A 21196-nucleotide genomic window follows, 5' to 3' on the forward strand; every position below is an offset into this window, starting at 1 on the left:
TAGAACCAGACATCCTGGAATGTGAAGCCAAGAGGGCCTTAGGAAGCATCACTACAAAAACTAGTGGAGGTGATGAAATTCCAGCTGAGCTATTTCAAATCCTAAAAGATAATGCTGTGAAAGCGCTGCACTTTCCAAATATGCCAGCAAATTTGGAAAACTCAGCAATGGCCACAGGACTGGAAAAGATCAGTTTTCATTTCAGTTCCAAAGAAAGGCAATGCCAAAGAATGCTCCAACTACCACACAACTGCACTCACCTCACATGCTAGCAAAGTAATGCTCAAAATTGTCCAAGCCAGGTGTCAAAAATATGTGAACTGTGAACTTCAGATGTTCAGGATGGATTTAGAAAAGGCAGAGGAACCAGAGATCAAATTGTCAACATCCGCTGGATCACAGAAAAAGCAAGAGAGTTCCAGAAAAACAGCTACTTCTGCCTTATTTACTATGCCAAAGCCTTTGACTGTGTGGCTCACAACAAACTGTGGAAAATTCTGAAAGAGATGGGAATACCAGACCACCTGACCTGCCTCTTGAGAAACCTGTATGCCGGTCAAGAAGTAACAGTTAAGAGTTGGACATGGAACAACAGACTGGTTCCAAATCGGGAAAGGAGTACTTCAAGGCTGTATATCGTCACCGTGCTTATTTAACTTACATGCAGAGTACATCATGAGAAACGCTGGGCTGGAAGAAGCTCCCGTCAGAAGACTGACAGGAGAAACATCAATAACCTCAGACATACAGATGACACCACCCCTTATGGCAGAAAGTGAAGAACTACTAAAGAGCCTCTTGATGAAAGTGAAAAAGAGGAGTGAAAAAGTTGGCTTAAAACTCAACATTCAGAAAACTAAGATCATGGCATCTGATCTCATCATTTCAAGACAAATAGATGGGCAAACAATGGAAACAGTGACAAAATTTATTTTCTTGGGCTACAAAATCACTGCAAATGGTGACTGCAGCCTTGAAATTAAAAGATGCTTGCTCCTTGGAAGAAAAGTTATGACCAATCTAGACAGCATAATAAAAAGCAGATACATTTACTTTGCCAACAAACATCCATCTAGGCAAAGCTATGGCTTTTCCAGTAGTCATGTATGGATGTGAGAGTTGGGACTATAAAGAAAGCTGAGCACCAAAGAATTGATGCTTTTAAACTGCGGTGCTGGAAAAGACTCGAGAGTCCCCTGAGAGACTCTTGAGCTGCAAGGAGATCCAAGGAGTCCATCCTAAAGGAAATCAGTCCTCAATATTCATTAGGACTGATGCTGAAGCTGAAACTCTTAATACTTTGGCCACCTAATGTGAACAGCTGACTCATTTGAAAAGACCCTGACGCTGGGAAAGATGGAAGGCAGGAGAAGCGGACGACAGAAGGTGAGATGGTTGGATGGTATCACCGACTCAAAAGGACATGAGTTTGAGCAAGTTTCAGGAACTTTGTGGACAGGGAAGTTTGTGTGCAGAGTCAGACACAACTGAGCGACTGAACTGAACTGTGTAACCACAGAGGAACTGGTTGGGAATTTCAAAATGGGAATCTTTTAATTTCTTTACAAGCATGTACTTACTAATATCATCTATGGCACACAAACTTTAAGAAAAGCACATATATCTAGTGATATCATATTAGTAAGACAGTAAAGGTAGGGCCATGCATTTTACATTAAAAAGTTTCAATGGAGTCAAGTCAATCAATACTGTTTAAGAAGTGAAATGTACTTACCTCTAATTATGGTAAAGTCAAGTCACTCTAGACTTCCTTGAGTTCAACACATTGGTCCAACTTCAAAATGAAGTTTATCTCAACCACTTCACAGGGTATATTTTTACTTCATAGCTACAGTTTTATGTCGTATTGAACGCAACCTGAGTTACCTGATGACTGTGGGCCTTCATTAAGATACCACCCACACCAGACGTGCAGCTTGCCATTCCTCTTAGGAATTTCACTATTCCTTGCCCTGAGGTATTCTGCTCAAGTGCCAGAGTAGGAAAACCAGATTATTACCTTGGTCAAGTAGTGTGTGTAAATTAAGTCAGTAAAAGCTTATGTGGAGGAAGAGGACCTGACAACATGAAGACTTCTCAAAATCCCATAATAAGAAATGTGTGAGATTCTGGGAGCCGATGTCTCCAGATGAATGATCTCAGACCGAGTTCAGTGTGACTCGATTTTTAACCTAAGAGTCGACTGCTTGAGGTATCCATTCACTGCTTAAATTCCTGCACAGCAGTCCTACCAGGGAGCCCTGCGACCGATGATTTTGATATTTCTGGTGGTGCAGTATCTCTTAAAGCAGCCCGTTCTGACACTGGATTGTATCACTTTCTAAGATGGCTTGCTTTCTTAATAGAATCATGGTGTATTTTTCTGTGTAGATTACACTCCACTGGTCATCGTTCTTAAAATGTGAGTCGTTTGCACAATCGATCATACAAACCCAACAACCAAGAAACAGTGATAATTGTCTTTCTGTACTTTACTAAACACTTTGTGTTTAATATATTTTAAATTATAAAGAAATTACAAGGAACTCCTAAAAAAATTTAATACAAAAATATTACAAGTTAGGACAAGTAAGCATTGAGATATGACATTTGAAGAGAAGAAACATGCAGAAAAAGTAGCAGAGGGTTAACATTTCATTGTTGACAGAGAGCTTTGGTACAGCAGAGAAAAGCACCATAAAACTACTGTCCATAGTGTCTTTTCCTCCACTGCATTTTCAAATGAATATGCTAGGGAAACAGTCAACTTTAATTTTATCTGCTATGTATTATAATAGGTAAGAAATCTGACCTATAGTAAAGTGTAAGAACTAGGAAGTTTCAAATAACCCCTTCTGTTAACTATTCAAATTGATTTGTTTCACCACAAGCTGATACAGATTATAATCCTTAGTTGTCCAACACTTTTGAATAAAGTGTAAAATGCAGAACATTAACAATCTATGCCATGCAATAAAAGTTAACCCTTTGAAAATGAAAGGCTGTCAGAAAGTTCCAGTAACTGTAGTAGGTTATCGTTTAATAAAACATGACAAGGCTATGCCTATAAGTATGCTTCAGGCATACTTTATATGCCTGTAAGTTTATGCTTCAGGAAATCGAAGGGAAAGGTAGAATACCTGGAGGGTGCAAGGTTTTAAAAAAAAAAAAAAAAGACAAAAAATACGCTCAACGATTCTTCAAAAATTATTACCTCTCAGTAATTCTAAAGGAGCTGGGATTAATTAAAACTGGAAGATGCCTAGTATCTTTCCTCACAGATTATAAGATTTGTTAGCAACATATACCACTAGCTAAGGAAGAAAATTATTAAATTATAGTAGGTATCTATGAAGAAAAAAGAGCACTAAGGAAGTTGAGCACCCTGTCCTAAAAATCTTCAACTTATACACATTGTTTTGTGCTCAAATGCATGCTAATCAAATGACTCTGTCTGTCTGATCATGTCAATGTCTTTTAAAGTACAATATTGATTTTTTAAAATAATTCAAAAGTAATTGCTATTCCTTAGCTGATTAAATGCTCTATTATTCTTTAATAAAAATAGTAAATTACCCTTCATTTAAAAAATCTTATCTCCTATGAGAAGTAATAAAATAGTAAAATTTGCACTTTTACCTATGGGCTTACTTTATGTGTGTCTTGTAAAACAGTAAATTTATGAAATACAGTGGTTTGGGTTCTGATGGCAGTTGTTATGATTGGTAACACCAGCATGGGAGAAGCAACATGATGTTCTATGTTATGAAGGCTAACTCAGATCAAAAAACTTTATTCTACAAAAGAACATCGGAGGAGTAATTGCAATAAAATGTAAACAAGAAATTGTAAACAAGAGCATCCCTCTCCCTTTACTTGACTAGGAAATAGTCCATACAAACTACATAGGTATCAAAGGTTTTATATATGTACACAGCCAACATAATATCAAAATATATTTTATTCTGGACCTCTTTCAGATCTGATTCAAATTACAGTTGTCAAAGCAATACAATGCAAAGGGAAACTGCAACAACAACAACAAAAAATGTGCCTAGAAAGGATAAAAGGGTCATTGGGGACAAACCATTGTGATGTGGAACCAAAATACATCGCAAGTGTAATTAACATGGTCCAGGACAGCATAGAGTATCTGTATCAGTCTTCCTTACACAACAGTCATGAAAACTGAACAACAAAGTTCTTCAACATGTACAAAAGACTGTCATGGGCTGGTTTACACTTTTACAACAGTTTTAAAGTTAACTGGATAACTAAAGAAATGATGCAGACATTTTAATCCAGTGCTATAAGTAGGCTCACAGAATTAGACCCAAAGGATTTGTAGAAATCAAAAATTAGAACATTATAGCTACAATGTCAAAGTCAGGAAAGAAGAAAATTACTTCTGTATTTAGGGATTACAGAGCTACGAAATGCAGTCTGCGTGTTTTTGTTTTTGATGAGATGGATAAGTACATTAGACTAGATACAACATGCAGAATGTTTTCTTGAACTTATCCATAAACTCCAAAGAAAACATCATGAAACAGATTACGAGAAAATTAAAAAAAATATATATGCCCGAGTTATTCACCCTGCTTCAACACTGTCAACATAAAGGCAGAAATAAAGAATGCTATTAATACTTCAGAACTACTGATATAAGACATCAAATTTCTAAATCAGTGTATTAAAAAAGTGAACACTTCCTCTTTTTTTGCTCTCTCTTCTACACTTAACTAGATTCATGTTTTTTTTTTTTTTTTTAATTGATATTGAATGTGACACGTCAGAGCTATTACCGGAAGGAGTAATTCATAACTTCCCTACTCCCCTTCCATCCCTGCTGATTCAGAAGAAAAAAACAAACAAAAAAACCAACCAGGGTCTCTTGTAGATTTGCTGCTATTCCCCAAAATGTTGGCATTTGCTGCCATGCCACAATGTTGGTCCACTGAAACAGGATTTCTATGGAAATTGTCAACAGTAATTCACCAAATGCAAGTACCGTTTTTAGCATGCAAGAAAAAATGCAGGTTCTACAGAAATGTACAATGTGCTTAAGAAAATGAAAACTGTTTTGAAAAGAGTAAATAGCACTGCATTTGAGATTTATTTTTTCTGCTTATCTAGTAAAACTTAACATCTTTGCTGACATAAGAACGGTCATTTCTGATTCCTTTAAACAGCAAAAATGCATTCCTCTTCAGGCCTCTATTCAGTAATAGTTTACATTACTCTTAACAAAATCATTCTACATAAACAGATAGCTCCTTAAAAATAGTACTCTCTCATTAAATCTAATTTGACAGAAGTAAGTTTAAGGAAAAAAGGAGTGCTTTATAAGTTAAGTGAAAAAGTACAAATCTTTGGCCTTTCTCTTGACATTTCTATATGTCAAAAAGCAAAAAACCTTCATGTAATTCAATCTAATGATTACTTTTTGCACCATAATTTGTTTTTTACACCACAAAAGGAGGCACTTTCAGTATCTGTAAAAGGTGTTTAATCCTAAAACATACTTACCTAGAGAATAATTAATTAAAACAGAATTCAGTACACCCTAAGACCTATTAGGAAATTAAAAGTTATCACTTCTAAAAGTCACGTCAAAGTTAATGATGGTACCCGATCAATGACAGTAAACTGAGAATGGAACAAAGGTAAGAATTTACGGGATATCCTACATGAAGAAGAAAAAAAGATATTCCTTTATGATGTTCAAGAATGACAGCTGCTCTTTCTTTATTCTATTTTAATCAATGAGTATTCTATTCATTTAAGTTTTCCTCTCTATTTTTCCTTATAGGTGTCTTACAGTAGCCTATACAACAATGACATATAATGAACACCACAGAAAATCTACTGGAATCAATAGATCTTCAGATAAGTTCTTAGATTGGACAAAAAGAAAAAAAAAAAAGAAAAAGGAAGGAAAAAATAAGCAAGAACCCCAAATATAGAACTTTACAGGCTGTGAAACTTGGTCTCTTTTAATCATGTTACTGCTCAAATCAGAGGCAACCTCACTTGTGTCTACTGGAGCAGCATCGTGGCACATCAGCAGGCAATGATGACATCGAGAACAGCAGCAAAAAAGAAACAACTGGATGCTCACAAAGAACCCAAGCCTACAAAATGGATACCTTTCTGATAGTTTATACTTAAAAGACCCATGACTTCAGGATAATAAAGCTCTGTATTTATAATCTTTTATATGTTCTACTGTGGCTATTATGCTTAAGTAAAATACCTAAAGATGAAACAAACAAACAAACAAACAAACAGAGACGATGACAACACCATAAACATGTCGATTTTGGCAGCTATACTGCAGAACTTCGTGACTATCTTTAATCAGCTGGGGAAAAAAGGTCAATAACTGTATGCAAATGAATAAATTGTCCATATCAAAATACAAAAAGTACTATCAATAACCACCTCTGACTTTCAGATTTAAATTCAGTGCAATTGACAAATGCATCGCTAAAGGAAAATGCAGCTTAAACATACTCAAAACATTTGTGTCTATTCCTGGGAGCACATTTAAAAATTATTGCACAGATTTTTAAATTTTTATTTATTTTTTTTTAAAACAACAACAGAGGTCAACCACAGATGTGGACCTCCAGCAATAAAAGCAGGATTTCAAGTGCCAGATACTCAGCATATTAGGTTTCCTACGTAAGTCACAGGGTAATAATTCTAAATATCTATAATGTGATCCAAAACCCTAAAAAGAGCTGGCACAAAACCATCATGAATGACTGCCTCTCTGGATGTAAATTTTAAAAAATATTATTACAGTATCTTAGTCCCCACTAACAACAACTGGGGTACATATAACAATGTATTGTGAAATTAAGTGTATTTATTCTCTTTACCAATAGCAAATGCTATCCTACCTTAGTAAAACCAAGACTTGCTTCAATCAATGCTGTTTTGTAAAAATAGCAAAACAACAAATGCTGAAAATCAAAGCTGCATTACTTGGGTTAAATCAGTTTCTACTTAAAACATAGGTTAAAATTTTAGCAGTAAAAGCTTCAAATAATTAGTGACAGAAATAGTGTTATAAATTTGCTAAGCTTGATAATAAATGATATTCCTTAATCAAAATTTTTGCGATAGTAAATTTGACAACTATTCTCTTCAAAACTGACACTTCTGAATTATTACATTAATCATGACAAACCCTGTTAATCACACATATAAACATAGCCCCATGCTATCATTTGTAAATTCTGTATATTTTAGCTTTTAGTTGCATGAGCACAAGAGGAGGTTTGATCTGATACCTATACCTTTAAGAAAATACATGATATTATAAACAGAGTAAAAGACATGATATAGTAGTGATTACTAAAAAAACAAAACATAGCAGCTTAAATCTACCTATATTTGAGAAAATGTAGTCACAAGTACCACAAACGCAGAATCAGAGCAGCTGGGAGGTTAGTGCAATTATACCTTTTTTAAAATTTTTGAATCACTGCTATTTAAGAACACCTTGAAGCAAGTCTTTCGTTTTAAAGATTGTTTTTAAACTAAGGTAGCAAACATTTTGCCATGTAATGGCAGTGTTATATGCCGTTATCTTGCTTTGTATAAAGAAAAATAACATGAGAGATTTTTAATACTGGAGTTTGGTTACATTACATATTTAAGCTTCTACACAGAATGATGGACACTTTGGAGAAGCTACTCCTTATCCAGAAACATTTTAATCTCTTAAAAAACAAAGTAAAAGAAACAAACAAACAACAAAAAAACCCAAACCTACTTTGCTCCTTTTCACAATAGTGCACATTTTTAACCATAATTTAGTTATGGCTACAAAACATCAGAAGATATTTTTATGCATCTTCTCTATGGTATTAAAAAAAATTTTGTGCCCTTCTAGTCTTTAATTGGCAGAAATATGTCCCAAAAAAAGAAACTATTGCATTTAAGCCACATCACCAAAAAAACAAAACAAAACAGAAAAACCCCACAACAGAAAAACAAAGCAAAAGCAAAAACAAAAAACAGAGCATAATACCCTTTTACTGATGTGTCTTACAGATTGACATGACCAAAGTCATATAGTTCCATTTAATTTCCAATTTCCCCTTCTACAACATGCACCAATTGAATATATGCTCTGGGAGCCATAAATGTACCAAACATCTATCTCTTCAAAAGAATGCATTAAAATATTTTTAAGAATTTTTTTGTTTAAAAGGTGAAAAAAAATATAAACAAGAAACTGATTCACTCCCTTACTTCATGCATCCATAAACTAAACCAAAAAAAGTTTAAAAGCAAGAACAAACTACTGCTGCAAGTTTTGTAAGTCCGTTTTCTCTGTACATACAAACTGCTAAACTACTGAAGGGAAAAAAGAATATAATCCATGGTGTCTGCTGATTCAAAGGGGATAAACAAGGCTGTCATCAGTATCCAAAAACTGGTACATGTATGGGCTGCTTTTATAACGCATATTTTTTCTCTCTTCTGTTTTTCATATCCAAAACTTCTAAATGCTATTTTAGGGGCACAGCAGATTAGATTCCAGCACTTGGTGAACAGAATTCACAAGCTGTGACAAAATTCTGTCATCTTCAGGGTGCAATTTTGTTTATATACACTGTATGTATATATTTCTCTTAGATTTGGCTGTAGTGGACTGGCCATGGTTCAAGAGGGACTATAGCAGTACTTGGGTTGGGGACAGTCATTTTGGCTATATACACATTCATAGTCGGTCCATGGCTTCCAACTAGTAGCGCTATTTCCGAAGGTCTAATACACAAACCTGTAAGAAATTAAAATAATCAACCAGTGTGTAAAGAATTTCATTGTACGTTTTAAACTTTTTTATAGTACAGTTTGGAATCTATTTCTTAGTTCCAAGTTCATGAAACTGATAAAAGTAATCACAGCAATGGACATAAACAATCAGATAACCTACGTGAAAGAAGACAGAGGAAACAATCATGGGCTCACACTACAGAAGAACCATGGCTAAAATTTCTAAGATTTGCTTTCTGTTAATTAAAAAGTAGAAATAAATACATTCAAAATAGACCATTTTCTATTATATGTCTTCAATTTTAATGAAAGATACTACAGATTATATTAAGGTATCACTTCAGTAAACAGCTAACGGCTATACTCTCTCCATCTTCCCTTTGCTTTCAGAACTCTGGAAGCCACAAGGAGTATTTCTGTAAAGACATTGCCAGCCTCACCCTGAAAGCCTCTTGGTATCACACATTCCTCAATGTAGACCCTCAGTGCCTCTATTGCCCCCTTCTAGCACACTTCTACAAGAGAAGGTTAGCAATAGGCGTTAAAAGTTCAAATCTCTCTCATAGAGATACCATGCTATACTTAATTTCACTGATGAAGTTTTACACTCCATTTCTTGATCTTGAAGGCACTCTTTGGCAAAAATACCCTAAATTATATTTACATTATTTGAATGAAACGAATATGAAAAGCATAGAGCCTTCAGTGAAAAAGATGAATACCCATATCATAAAATTTGTCTTATAAAGAGCACTTTGATAGTCACTACCACAACAAGCCCCGTTTATGCACTATGCTTTCTCTCTCTCTCACACATTTACCCCTCTGGAAAACTTCGTTATACTTACTGAACCATCTGATGCACTGGCTCCAACCTTGTCTCCTGCTGCATTCCAACAAACTTCAAAAATTCCACCTGTTCCCCTATAGCTGTGAACTAGAGCACCTGTCTAAAATAATGAGAAGTAGAAACTTAAAAATGATAAATTATTATGTATGTTCAAATGTTGAGGTCAAAATATCATATGGCTTTATTTCCAGTAATCCAATGCAAGATTTAGCTTCAATTTGAAACACAAGTTCTGAAATACCAGAAACGTAATATGACGATCCTTTCAAAAAATGGTAGCACTAACCTGCTCTCAACAGATCATTCACACACACACACACACACACACAATTTCTCCAGTACTGATAACCATTTTTAGCTAAGGTATCCTTTTGGCCTCTTTGACACCAGAAGCATCCCAAAGCTAGAAGAATTATAAAAAAGCTAAAAGAGCATATGTACATTATTACTAAAAGATATTTTAAAAGAAGCATATAAGCAGGAACACTACCAATTTCATCATCAATTTAGCCAATTTATAAATACAACTCAATTACTGTATTCCTTTGGTAATGGTAATCAAAATCACTCAGCTGCCATTCAATAATTTAAACTCAGTACAAAAATATATTATCTTAGGAAACAAGTCATTAAACAGGACAAAGGTAAGAGGTTCTCCTATGAGAAACTGAAAAACATGCTTCCGGTGTTCTGTTCTGACAAACAAGAAAAGTATGTGTCAGCTTCATGGTGACCTAAAAAATTCAAACTAGAAGTATCAGAACTACCTAAAAATGACATAGCAGCAAGACACATATCTTGTAAACACCATCTGACAGAGCCAGCCCTAAGTTAATCACTAAGCTGGGAGACCATTTTTCCTTGTTTTCCTGTTCAGTCTGGAAATACTGCAGAAACCACAGAAACCACAGATGCATGGATACAGTTGATCACATTGGGAAGACTCTACTGTTTTTTTCTCTCTTACCTAAAATTTCTCACAATCTAAGAGATTAATGAAAAAGTATGATTATAGCAGACATTAAATATCTACAATTAATTAGGAGGGAAAGGAGTGGCATCAACAAAATCTAAAATAAACTCACGTTCAGAGTAAAATCTATAGAGTCAACTGTGGGGTTTAAAAAAGAACCAACTCTTTCTTTCAATAGTACTTACCAATTTCTAAGCTTAACTTAGGCTATAATTGAACCAAAACAGCAAGGTCAATAAGCAAGAGCTATCTACATTAAAACTGCCATGGGATTCTTAGCATTTACTCAAATCTGTGATCAGATCAGACTATAAGAATTTATCTGTCAAATGATTAGGTAACATATCAACCAAGTAATGAGAAGGAAAAAAAAAAACTACACACACACACACACACACACACACGTACATATCACATATGTATATGAACAAAAAATAATGACTTTTTCCTGCAATGAAATCTCACAAGATGCATTTTATTATTTTCAAACTTAAAAGAAAAAAAAAAGGCATTTTGATACACAATAGTGAAACAACAAAATAGTATGGATAGCTGTTCAAATGTCTTTAAAAGTCTAACAGCATTCCCTTAGAATTCTACAGTTCTCTACCCAAATTTTATTTTAAATTAATGTACTCAAAATGGAGCAAATGAGTGACAGAAAATAATACAATAGGCAGATTATCTATAAAGTCTCTGCTATTCAATCAAAACAGAAAGACTGGGACTTTTCTGGTAGTTCAATGGTTAGGACTTGGTACTTCCACTTCACGGGGCAACGGTCTGATCCCTGGTCAGGGAACTAAGATCTCGCAAGCAGGGAAATAATTAAGATTAAAGAGCTCAGCAGGGTTGATGAAGTCAACATCAACATGCCAAAATCTGTAATGTTCCAAATATGAGTAACCATCAGTAAGTAAAAGGAATACATGTTTTAAAAGATGCTATACATAGTAACAATAAAATCCATAAGGCACCTCAGAATAAATTTTTAATAAAAGAAGATCTTTATGAAGAAATTATAAAGCTCTACTAAAGGCGAAAAAAGAGCCTTAATAGGGAGACTTACAAAGTAACACTCATTAAAATTATACCGATAATTCAGAGACAGGTAGAGTCACATAACTGCTATTGAAGAAAACAGTATATGGCATGTAAATCTAAAACACTGAAAAGAAGAAAAAGAATGAAAGCACAAAACTGTTTTCTCCATTTTTAAGAAAAGATCTCTGTATCACTGTCCCTAGAAATGTAGTGTATAGTTTTAAGTTTCTCTCTGATAAATTTTGTATTGAATCATAAAATCCTGTCCTTTAGTACCTTTTTTTACCTGCTCATATATACCTTCTTCAAAGATAATTCTTTTAGAAAATAAAGAAATTACATCATTTATCTAAATAAATGCATCTTAAACTCTCATACTTTATGAGAACTGCAAATATGCAAAATTGTTGAAAAAATAAAACAAAGAATTTAAATTTATTTCTAAATTTTGGTCTGTATTATGAAAATCTCACTTCAGATGGTTTTGATCTTTACTAAGCTATAAAAAATGCCACCAAAAAATACTCATTTAAAAACTAAGAACTGAATCAATAACACAAAAGGAATGACGATCAAAATTGGAAAAAAAAAATTTGCTTAGACAAGTGCGTCTTACTCATATAAGGATGTGACTCTTCAAATAACCCAGACGTACCTGTGTGTTCCAGATGTGCACACACTTGTCAAAAGAACCGCTCGCCAGATACCTGCCATCAGGACTGAAAGCTACACTGTACACAGGCTCTTGGTGTTTTGTCAAAGTATGGATGCAAATTCCTCGGTCTACATCCCATAATCTAACAGTAGAATCAAAGGATGCACTGACAAAGGAGGGGAAAAAAAAGATTTTATAAGTAATGAAATTCCCAGCCCCACCCCCAAACTATAATCACCATCTTTCCTTAGAGCTAGCCACAAATTCCTTATGAGAAGTAGACTGCGATGTTAGGAAGAAAGTGTTCTGGAAACAAAGCTAAAAGGAGAAGAGGCAGCTTTCATTAAGGGCATCTCCACATCTGTAAATTGGAAAACATAAATGAGCTAACTATATTTCTCTATTCTTTAAATAACTCCTTTATATTGATTCACAAAACACTACATTGAATATATACTTATTATTTATTTTGATGCTGAAAAAACTTTATTGCATTATGCCTCAGTTACTTGGGTTTTAATCAATATTTGATATTATCAGTAAATATTTGCTATCTCCAGAAACAAAATCCATTATAAGCTGAAATAATAAAACTCTATGTCTAAATGTTCCCATTTAAAAAATACTCCTTGCAGGATACATCCCCATTTTACTGAATTTTCCTAATTTTCTGCCATAATGTAAGAAATCTTTTTTGTAAGACTCATAAAGGAAAAGCAAAGCAGAAATGTTACCTTGCTAACATAAGGTTGGCATTTGGATTGCTTGTCCCTGGCCCTGTTGGACTCCATTTGATAGTATAAATTTCTTTATTATGTGCTTGCAAATCATGGACACAGTTGTCTTGTTTCATACTCCATATCTAAACAAAAAAGAAAAGTGTGTGTAAATTATCTTTCCACAAAAAGGATACGTTCATAATATGATCTTGCCAGTCCAAAATAGGTGGCATAACCATAACAAGAGATCAAGAGAATATATGCAAAGAAATTAAAATGTAGTAGAATATATTTGTTTTTTAAAAATGACAAATTAGCTTCAAGTCCATTCTAAATAATCAGTATTGTGAGACTTCAGGATTCAATAAATTGTAGTTCTAAGATTAGTTTTGAAAGCTTCAGATGGTACAAAGATCAACATTCAGTAATTTCCTTGGGTAATGATGCTACAATATTAAAGGCATTAGCTTTTATGCTGTCCTTTAAAAATAAAGATATACATTATAAATTTCCTCTTAGAATTCAGAATCAGGAACTATATGGATAGGCAATAAAAGCAAAAAAAAAAAAAAAAAGCAAGAGGGACTATATACAATTAAAAAGTTTCTGCACAGCAAAGAAAACAGTCAATAAAGTAAAAGGGCAACAACCTATGGAATGAGAGAAAATACTGCAACCTATATATCCAATAAGGAGTTAACTTTCAAAATATGTAAGGGAATCCTACCACTCAACAGCAAAATACCAATTTAAAAATGGACAAAGGACTTGACATTCCTGCAAAGACGACATACAAATGGCCAACAGGTTATATGAAGAGATGCTCAATGTCACAGATAATCAGGGAAATGCAAATCAAAGCTACGAGATATCACTTCACAACTGTCAGATGGCTACCATACATTTTAAAAGTTTTGTCAAGAATATAGAGAAATTGGAACCCTTATAAACTGCTGATAAATGAATACAAAATGGTGTAGCCACTATGAAAACCAGTATGGAGGTTCTCCCTCAAATTTTAACAACTATCTCTATACGAACCAGCAATTCCACATCTGGCTATATACATAAAATATATAAAATAAAATCAGGATCTTGAGGTGGTATCTGTACTCCCATGTTCACTGCAGCATTATCCAGAAAAGCCAAAACATGGCAATGACCTAAGTGTCCAACAAAGGATGAATGGATAAAGGAAAAGATGTGTATACACACAATGGAGTCTATTCAGACTATGTTAATCCTGCAGTATGCAATAGGACAATATGAATAAATTTTAAAAACAAACATTGCATGATTTCACTTACATGAGGTATCTAAGAATCAAACTCATCAAAGCAAAAAAAAAAAAAGAATGGCCGGGGTAAACAGTAAGGTCCTATAGTATACAGCACAGAAATCACACTTAATATCCTATAATAGACAATAATGGAAAAGAAGAAAAAACGAATGGTGGTAGCAAGGAGTTGTGGTGGAGGTGGGTTGCTATTCAAAAAGTATAAAATTCAGCCCCACAGGAGATCTGCCATCCAACAGTGTGTTTAGATAACAGTACTGTATAGTGCATTTAAAAATCTGTTAAAAAGGAGAGCTCATCTGTTCTCACCATAATAAGATTTAGAAATTTTAAATGATCCATATAGAAAAAAACACTAAAAAGGCAATAATTAAAGTTAAAATGGTAAGCAGAAAACACACTTTTCTCAAGTTGAAAATATGTTTATTATTCAATACAGATTAAAAACTCGTATTGTTTTTGAGCAAAAGTTAAGAGAAACCTGTATCAACAGTATTTCTGACAAAATCACTCAATAAAGGCAAGAGGGAAAATCTTGCCAAATATAAAAACAAACACACACCAAACCCGAGTGCCAATGAAGAAACAAAAATTAGCTGGGATTCACACTTATGCAATGAAATTGAGATAACGAAACATTATCATAATGTTTTGTATCCCAGGTATACATAACTCCATGTAAATAAACGCAAAAGACAAAGTTTCCAAATAGCACTGATACTGCTGACCATTCTCTTCAACACCTCCCTTGAAATATTCTTCTCTACACATACATACAATTTCCACTGAGGTCATTCCTGCTAGGTTTTCTTTGGAACCTGATTCTTCTTAAAGCAGGTAAATGTTACACAGTTTAAGACTTTTAAAGCTTTCTTCTTCTTTTACTTGATATTTTCTACCTATACAACTCTGTCTACGCCCAGGGCTTTGAATGACCACCCATCTATTGAGAATTCCTGAATGATTATGTCATTCAGGACATAATGAGTTCTTCTCTGAGCATCAGATCTGCCTTCATGTCCACTTGCATGACTCAAAGGCACTGTCCAAGCTAAACATAATCTTCTCACTAATCTGCTGTTCCTTCTTCCCAAAATATGGCTTCACTAGACAGTATCCATCCTTATAGCTTCTGCTTTAAAATTCTATGACCTTTTATTATTCTTTGAATAACAACAAAAAAAATCTCTAACACTTTCTAATTCAAACATATCTCTTGAACTGCAAATCAGTAGCTCAGAGTAGCCACTGGCCTTCTTTCATTTCCTTTTATGTGCCACACTCTGCTCCCCAATAAGTTTTTTGTTCTTTATTCATTTTATAAGTATAATGTATGCACATGCAAGGGTTCCAGGTGGCACAGTGGTAAAGAATCTGCCTGCCCATGCAGGAGACACAGAGATGCGGGTTCAGTCCCTGGAGTATTTTTGCCTGGAAAATTCCACAGAGGAGCCTGGTGGGCTATAGTCCTCACACACGACTGAGTGAGCACGTGTGTGCACACGCATGCACACACACACTTGCAAAGTAATCTCACAAATAAAAGTGTGAAGAAAAGTATTTTTATCAGCAACGCTTACAAGGGAGTCCAGACTTGAGAAAACTTAACTAAAAACACAGCAGGTATTTAAGGGAAAAAACCCACCAGGTTACCAAGGTTACATTTAGTCTGTTCATGGGAAGAGGAAAAACGGTTTTCCTTCATGATTATCCTATCTATAAAGGTTATCATGTTTGTAGCCAGTGTCATTGTAAAGTCAAGTGTAAATTATTTTTAGTAGAGTTAATGTGATGAAGTATAGAGCTCAATGGAGAAGGAAATGGCAACTCCAGTACCCTTGCCTGTAAAATCCCATGAACGGAGGGGCCTGGTAGGCTACAGTCCATGGGGTTGCAGTCAGACACGACTGAGCGACTTCACTTTATAGAGCTCAAGCTTCATTAATTTTGAAGATTACTATATTTTTCTTTATCTCAAAAAGCTTCCCCCCTCCTTAATTCTGGTATGTGATATACACAGGGGCTAGGTGATAGTTTTTACTTTTAGTTATACAACAAGAAAAATGTAAACTCATATTGAGACGTGAATTCTGACATGTCAACTATGCTCACTTACCAATTAAGCTACACATCCACTACACATCAGTTTTCCAGCAAGGGTGATATATATTCACACCACAGCAAAAACAATTAATACATTGCTCAGAATATCAGTCAAATCCATGAATCCTACAAAGATCTTCATTCACTACCTATGAGTCAGATCTTTACGTGAGCAAATAACCTTTCATTGTACCAAAATATGACTCGTTACTAGCGAAGACAATTTATAATAGCACAAATCTTAGTATCATAATTCCCAACTATAAGAGACACATTCTGAACAATCTTTAAACAGCCAGAGCAGCCACACTGTGTAACTCCTCAGCCCCCTTCCTCCCTACTATCTGAATTACCTTCAAGGTCATGTCATCAGAACAGGATGCCAGGAGATTGCCAGTTGGGTCCCATTTGATAGCATTTACTTCATTCTAAAAATAACAGTAAACATTTACATTTTCATTTCATAGACTTGGTTGTTCTTTGGGTATTAAACATACATACTTCAAAACCACTCTGAAACATTACTTATTCATCATAATTGCTTTAAAGGAGGGAGAAAAAAGAAGTTTCTCACCGTGTGTCCCTGGAATGTTTTAATAGGTCTGTCTTGTCCTAATTTACAGACATGAATGCACATATCTGTACTACAAGAAGCAAAAGTGTTGTTGCTCTGCCAGTCAACATCCAATGCTGGTGCTGCGAAGGAAAAAAGGCCAGGTTTGCATTCATTCCACATGTACTGAAATCTAGGTGCTTTATTTTTATTTTTATTTTTTTGGTGCTTTAGTTTTAAAACGTTGCTGGACATTAAGAACTTAAATGATTTGCTTTATTACTTTTTATATTAATAGAATTTTTAAGATTATGGTACTTAAATATCACAAATATTAATACATTTCAGTTTGGTTGTCTCTATGTGAGACACAGCCTAATAGAAAGTACACTGGCCACCAGGAGATGAGGGTTCCTGAGAGCTTGCTCTGTAATTACTAGCACTGGACTCTTGGTGCCTCATTTCTAAAAGAATAAAATTAAATGTGATGCTACATTTCCTTTTGTTTCTAAAATTCTGTGAGCGCTCAATGGATAAGAAGTCTTGTTTTGCTATTCCCTAACTAATGGGCCCTTATAAGCAAGTCAGCTCTCATGCTATTTTTCTCTTCTAAAAAATGGGGATTAAAAACCTTTATGCTTAGTACTCAAGGATATTGTGAACATCAAGTTAGATAATGTGTATGGAAGGTCTTTGTAAATTACAAGTGAGACAAATGTTACACTGAGTAAGTACCATTTCCACTATCTACTTAACTGATAAATGGGAGTATTGCATGATTGGCAAATACATTTTTCTTCTAAGTGACTCTTGTCAAATATATCTTAAATTCTACATCATTGAATTTAAAACTTCAGAGGTCCAAAAGCTGGCTGGCATTTAATACTTTAGCTCTGAAATGATTAAAGATTCTTTCCTTTCTCATTTTCCCATGTTGCAAAGTGCAAAGTTTCTCTATAATTAGCAATGCAGACTAAGGTAATGATAGCAAGTAACTGGGTTAAGCAACAGAAGCACACCAAAAACACTGCATTTAGAGCAGGCAGTAGGTGGTTGGGGGAAAGGTGAGAATCAGAAATGAAACTCACTTGGCAAGACAAGTAAAAATCAATATATAACAAACGCTTCGGAGCCCTGTATGAATTAGGTTGACTCTAGACCTTTGTCACAAGAAACTGCTCCCTTCCTTGGCTCCTTTCCTCTTTGTCATCCTGCTTCTGGGAGAATCCAACTAAGTCAGTGAACAAAAACACTGGCCCACTTTGATCAGCACTGTGTCTGGTAAGCTGTTATTTAGGTGCACCACCACCTCTTAGAGCAATGCAGACAACCTCCTCCCCTCGCTCTGCCCTGCCCTCCTCTGCCACCAGGACATCACATATTTCAGGTCCCCATGCCTGCAGTACCCCAGATGGGCTCATTCAGTGGAAGAAACTCTCAGAAGTCCAAGGTCAGGACAAAGAGGGTAGACAGGTCTCGTGGACTCTCTAAGACTGGGTCTCTGGCAGTGACTCTGCTTGCTCCACGGTGCCTATTCTCACCAGACAGCCTATTCTCTAAAGACACCATTCCCACTGGGTAGTTGGATCCTATCATTTCCTCTCCAGTCTTACGTTTACCGCAGTGGTTAAACTCTGAGTTACCTCCTACTCTATTCTTCACTCTTGTAAGACTTCTGCAAGAGTTTCCTTATATTTTGTTCCCTTTCTTGAATTACCTGGTTTAGATTTTGTCTTTGTGCTCTGGAATTGGAATCAGTAACTACACCTTCATTTTGACATTAAATATTATTAAGATACAACTCTGAAAAATAATTTTAACAAAATGCTTATATGATAATTTATTATAGTGTTAAGAAGTGGGGGAAAGGACTTCCCTGGTGGCATAGTAGATAAGGGTTTGCCTGCCAATGCAGGGGACACGGGTTCGATCCCTGGTTTGGGCAAATTTCACAGGCTGCGGAGCAACCAGGCTCACGTACCACCACTACTGAGCTCTGCTCTGCAACAAGAGAAGTCGATGCAATGAGAAGCTCACACACCACAACGAAGAGTGGCCCCTATTCGCTGCAACTATAGAATGCCTAACTGCAGCAACAAAGACCCAGTGCAACCAAAAAAAAAAAAAAAAAAATTGTGTGTGTGTGTGTGTGTGTGTGTATGGGGGGGGGGGGTGCCAAAAATGTAAATAATTTAAAGGACAAGTAAAAATTATATAATAAAATGCTATGAAGAAGGCCAAGTATCTGTTGTGCTCCACCAGGGTATCAATTTGGTAGAGCATCATCTGAAAACGTTAGATAGGCGGCTGAGAAAATTAGAAATGGTATTTAAACAAATACACCATTAGGTTCAGAACAAAACAAAGACCAACCGTATAACCAGATAAAGATAACTGAAGGAAGCTGGAGAATGCTGAGACATGAGTTGTATGATTAATGTTCTGTGATATGCTTGGCTCATAAGATACAATGATTATAGGTTGGTGTGATCTAAGAAGCCATCCCTCCTTACTTTATATTTTATTCCTAAAATTTTAAAATGTCTCTAGGTAATGTAAGTCCTTCAGGATAGAAACATATCTCTAACATAAAATTCATTTTTATTTAGGTAATATGTGAGAGGTATATTTACTATTATTGGTTTCATTTTTCCTATGATGAAAAAGGCTAAGAAAAGTTAATTGGCCTAGGGTTACACAATCTTCTAAATTCCTGGAGCTGGAACTCCCTGGTGGTCCAGTGGTTAGCACTCTGCTCTTCCACTGCAGGGGGCACGGGTCTGATCCTTGGTTGGGGAACAAGGATCCTGCAAGTTGCAAGGTGCAGCAAAAAAAAAAAAAAATCCTGGAACTAAGATTCTATCTCTGTGTCCTCCAATTCTGATTTATTTTTTGTTAACCCATGCATCTTTCATAATCTAGAAAGGTAATAAATAAACTTATGAGGGAAGGGAAAAAGGCATTTAATATTCATTTACCTTTTTCAAAAAACAGCTTCACTGAGATATAATTCATATATCATACATTTCATCCATTTAAAGTGTGCAATTCAATGGTTTTTAGTATATTACAATAGTTTTAAAATATTGTGGTCATACATAACATGAAATTTGTCATTTAATTAAGTGTACAATTCAGCTGTATCAATTACATTCACAATATTGTACAATCATCACCACTATTTTCAAAAGTTCTTCATCACCCCAAACAGAAATTCTGTAACCATTAAGCAATAACTCTCCATTTCACCCTCCTCCCAGCCTCTGTAATCTTGAATCTTTACTTTTAAAGTTATGTATGATTTACTTCACTTAGCATAAGGTATACAAGTTCTCTGGTGTTGCAGCATGTACCAGAAATTAATTCTTTTTTGTGGCTGAATAATAATCCATGTCTATAGAGACCCCATTCTGCTCATCCACTCATCTGCTCATGGACAGTGTGTTGTTCTCACCCTTTGGCTACTGTGAACAATGCTATCAATACTGATATGAATTCATTCAAGTTCCTGCCTTCAATTACCTAGGAGGAGAACTGCTGGTAATGGTAATTCTATGTTTAGCTTTTTGAAGAACTGTCATACTCTTTTCCACAAATGTACCATTTTACATACCTACTAACAAAGTATAAGGATTCTGATTTCTCCACATCATTGTGAACACTGTTATTTTTTACAGCTATCCTAATGAATAGGAAATGGTTAATTCATCTATAATCATGATTTATGCTTTATGTAAGAGTATATGGATAAAAATATAGTATAGGAATTAGAATATGGTAGGTAATTTTAAAAGCATGGTAGACTTTCATTCCTGGTCAAGATGGGATAACAGGAAACAAATTTACCTCCTGCCCAAAATAGCCCAACACTTACAAAATGTATGAAACAACAGTTCAAGACTCTGGGTTAGTGCTAGTGTTAGTTGCTCAGTTGTGTCCAACTATTTGAGACTCCACGGACCACAGCGTGCCAGGCTCCTCTATCCATGGACTCCTCCAGACAAGAAGACTGGAGTGGGTTACCATTCCCTTCTCCAGGGCATCCTCCTGACCCAGGGATCAAACCCGGGTCTCCTGCATTGCAAAAGGATTTTTTACCATCTGAGCCACCAGGGAAGACTCTGGTATGACACAACAAAGGACAGTGGTTCTGGAGAGAAGGAAATCAACCAACAATGTGCCTCTAACTGCTCATATGATTTGGAA

At 35.2% G+C, this 21196-nt stretch overlaps 1 protein-coding gene across 8 annotated transcripts in view; it reads right to left on the reverse strand.

Moving 5' to 3' along the window:
• Positions 1-3943: 3943 nt before the first annotated feature.
• The window catches only part of TBL1XR1 (TBL1X/Y related 1), a 168144-nt gene continuing 150891 nt past the window's right edge, over positions 3944-21196 (reverse strand). For all 8 annotated transcript variants that reach the window (XM_061166612.1, XM_061166613.1, XM_061166610.1 and 5 more), the window contains 6 exons: positions 17012-17133; positions 16791-16865; positions 13053-13180; positions 12319-12484; positions 9645-9746; positions 3944-8800 (listed from right to left, as the gene is read on the reverse strand). In XM_061166612.1, coding sequence (XP_061022595.1) covers positions 8774-8800; positions 9645-9746; positions 12319-12484; positions 13053-13180; positions 16791-16865; positions 17012-17133 — 620 coding nt within the window. In that variant the 3' untranslated portion in view covers positions 3944-8773. The remainder of the gene's footprint in view (positions 8801-9644; positions 9747-12318; positions 12485-13052; positions 13181-16790; positions 16866-17011; positions 17134-21196) is intronic.

This window comes from Dama dama, chromosome 19 (genome assembly GCF_033118175.1).
Source record: "Dama dama isolate Ldn47 chromosome 19, ASM3311817v1, whole genome shotgun sequence".
Lineage (NCBI taxonomy): Eukaryota > Metazoa > Chordata > Mammalia > Artiodactyla > Cervidae > Dama > Dama dama.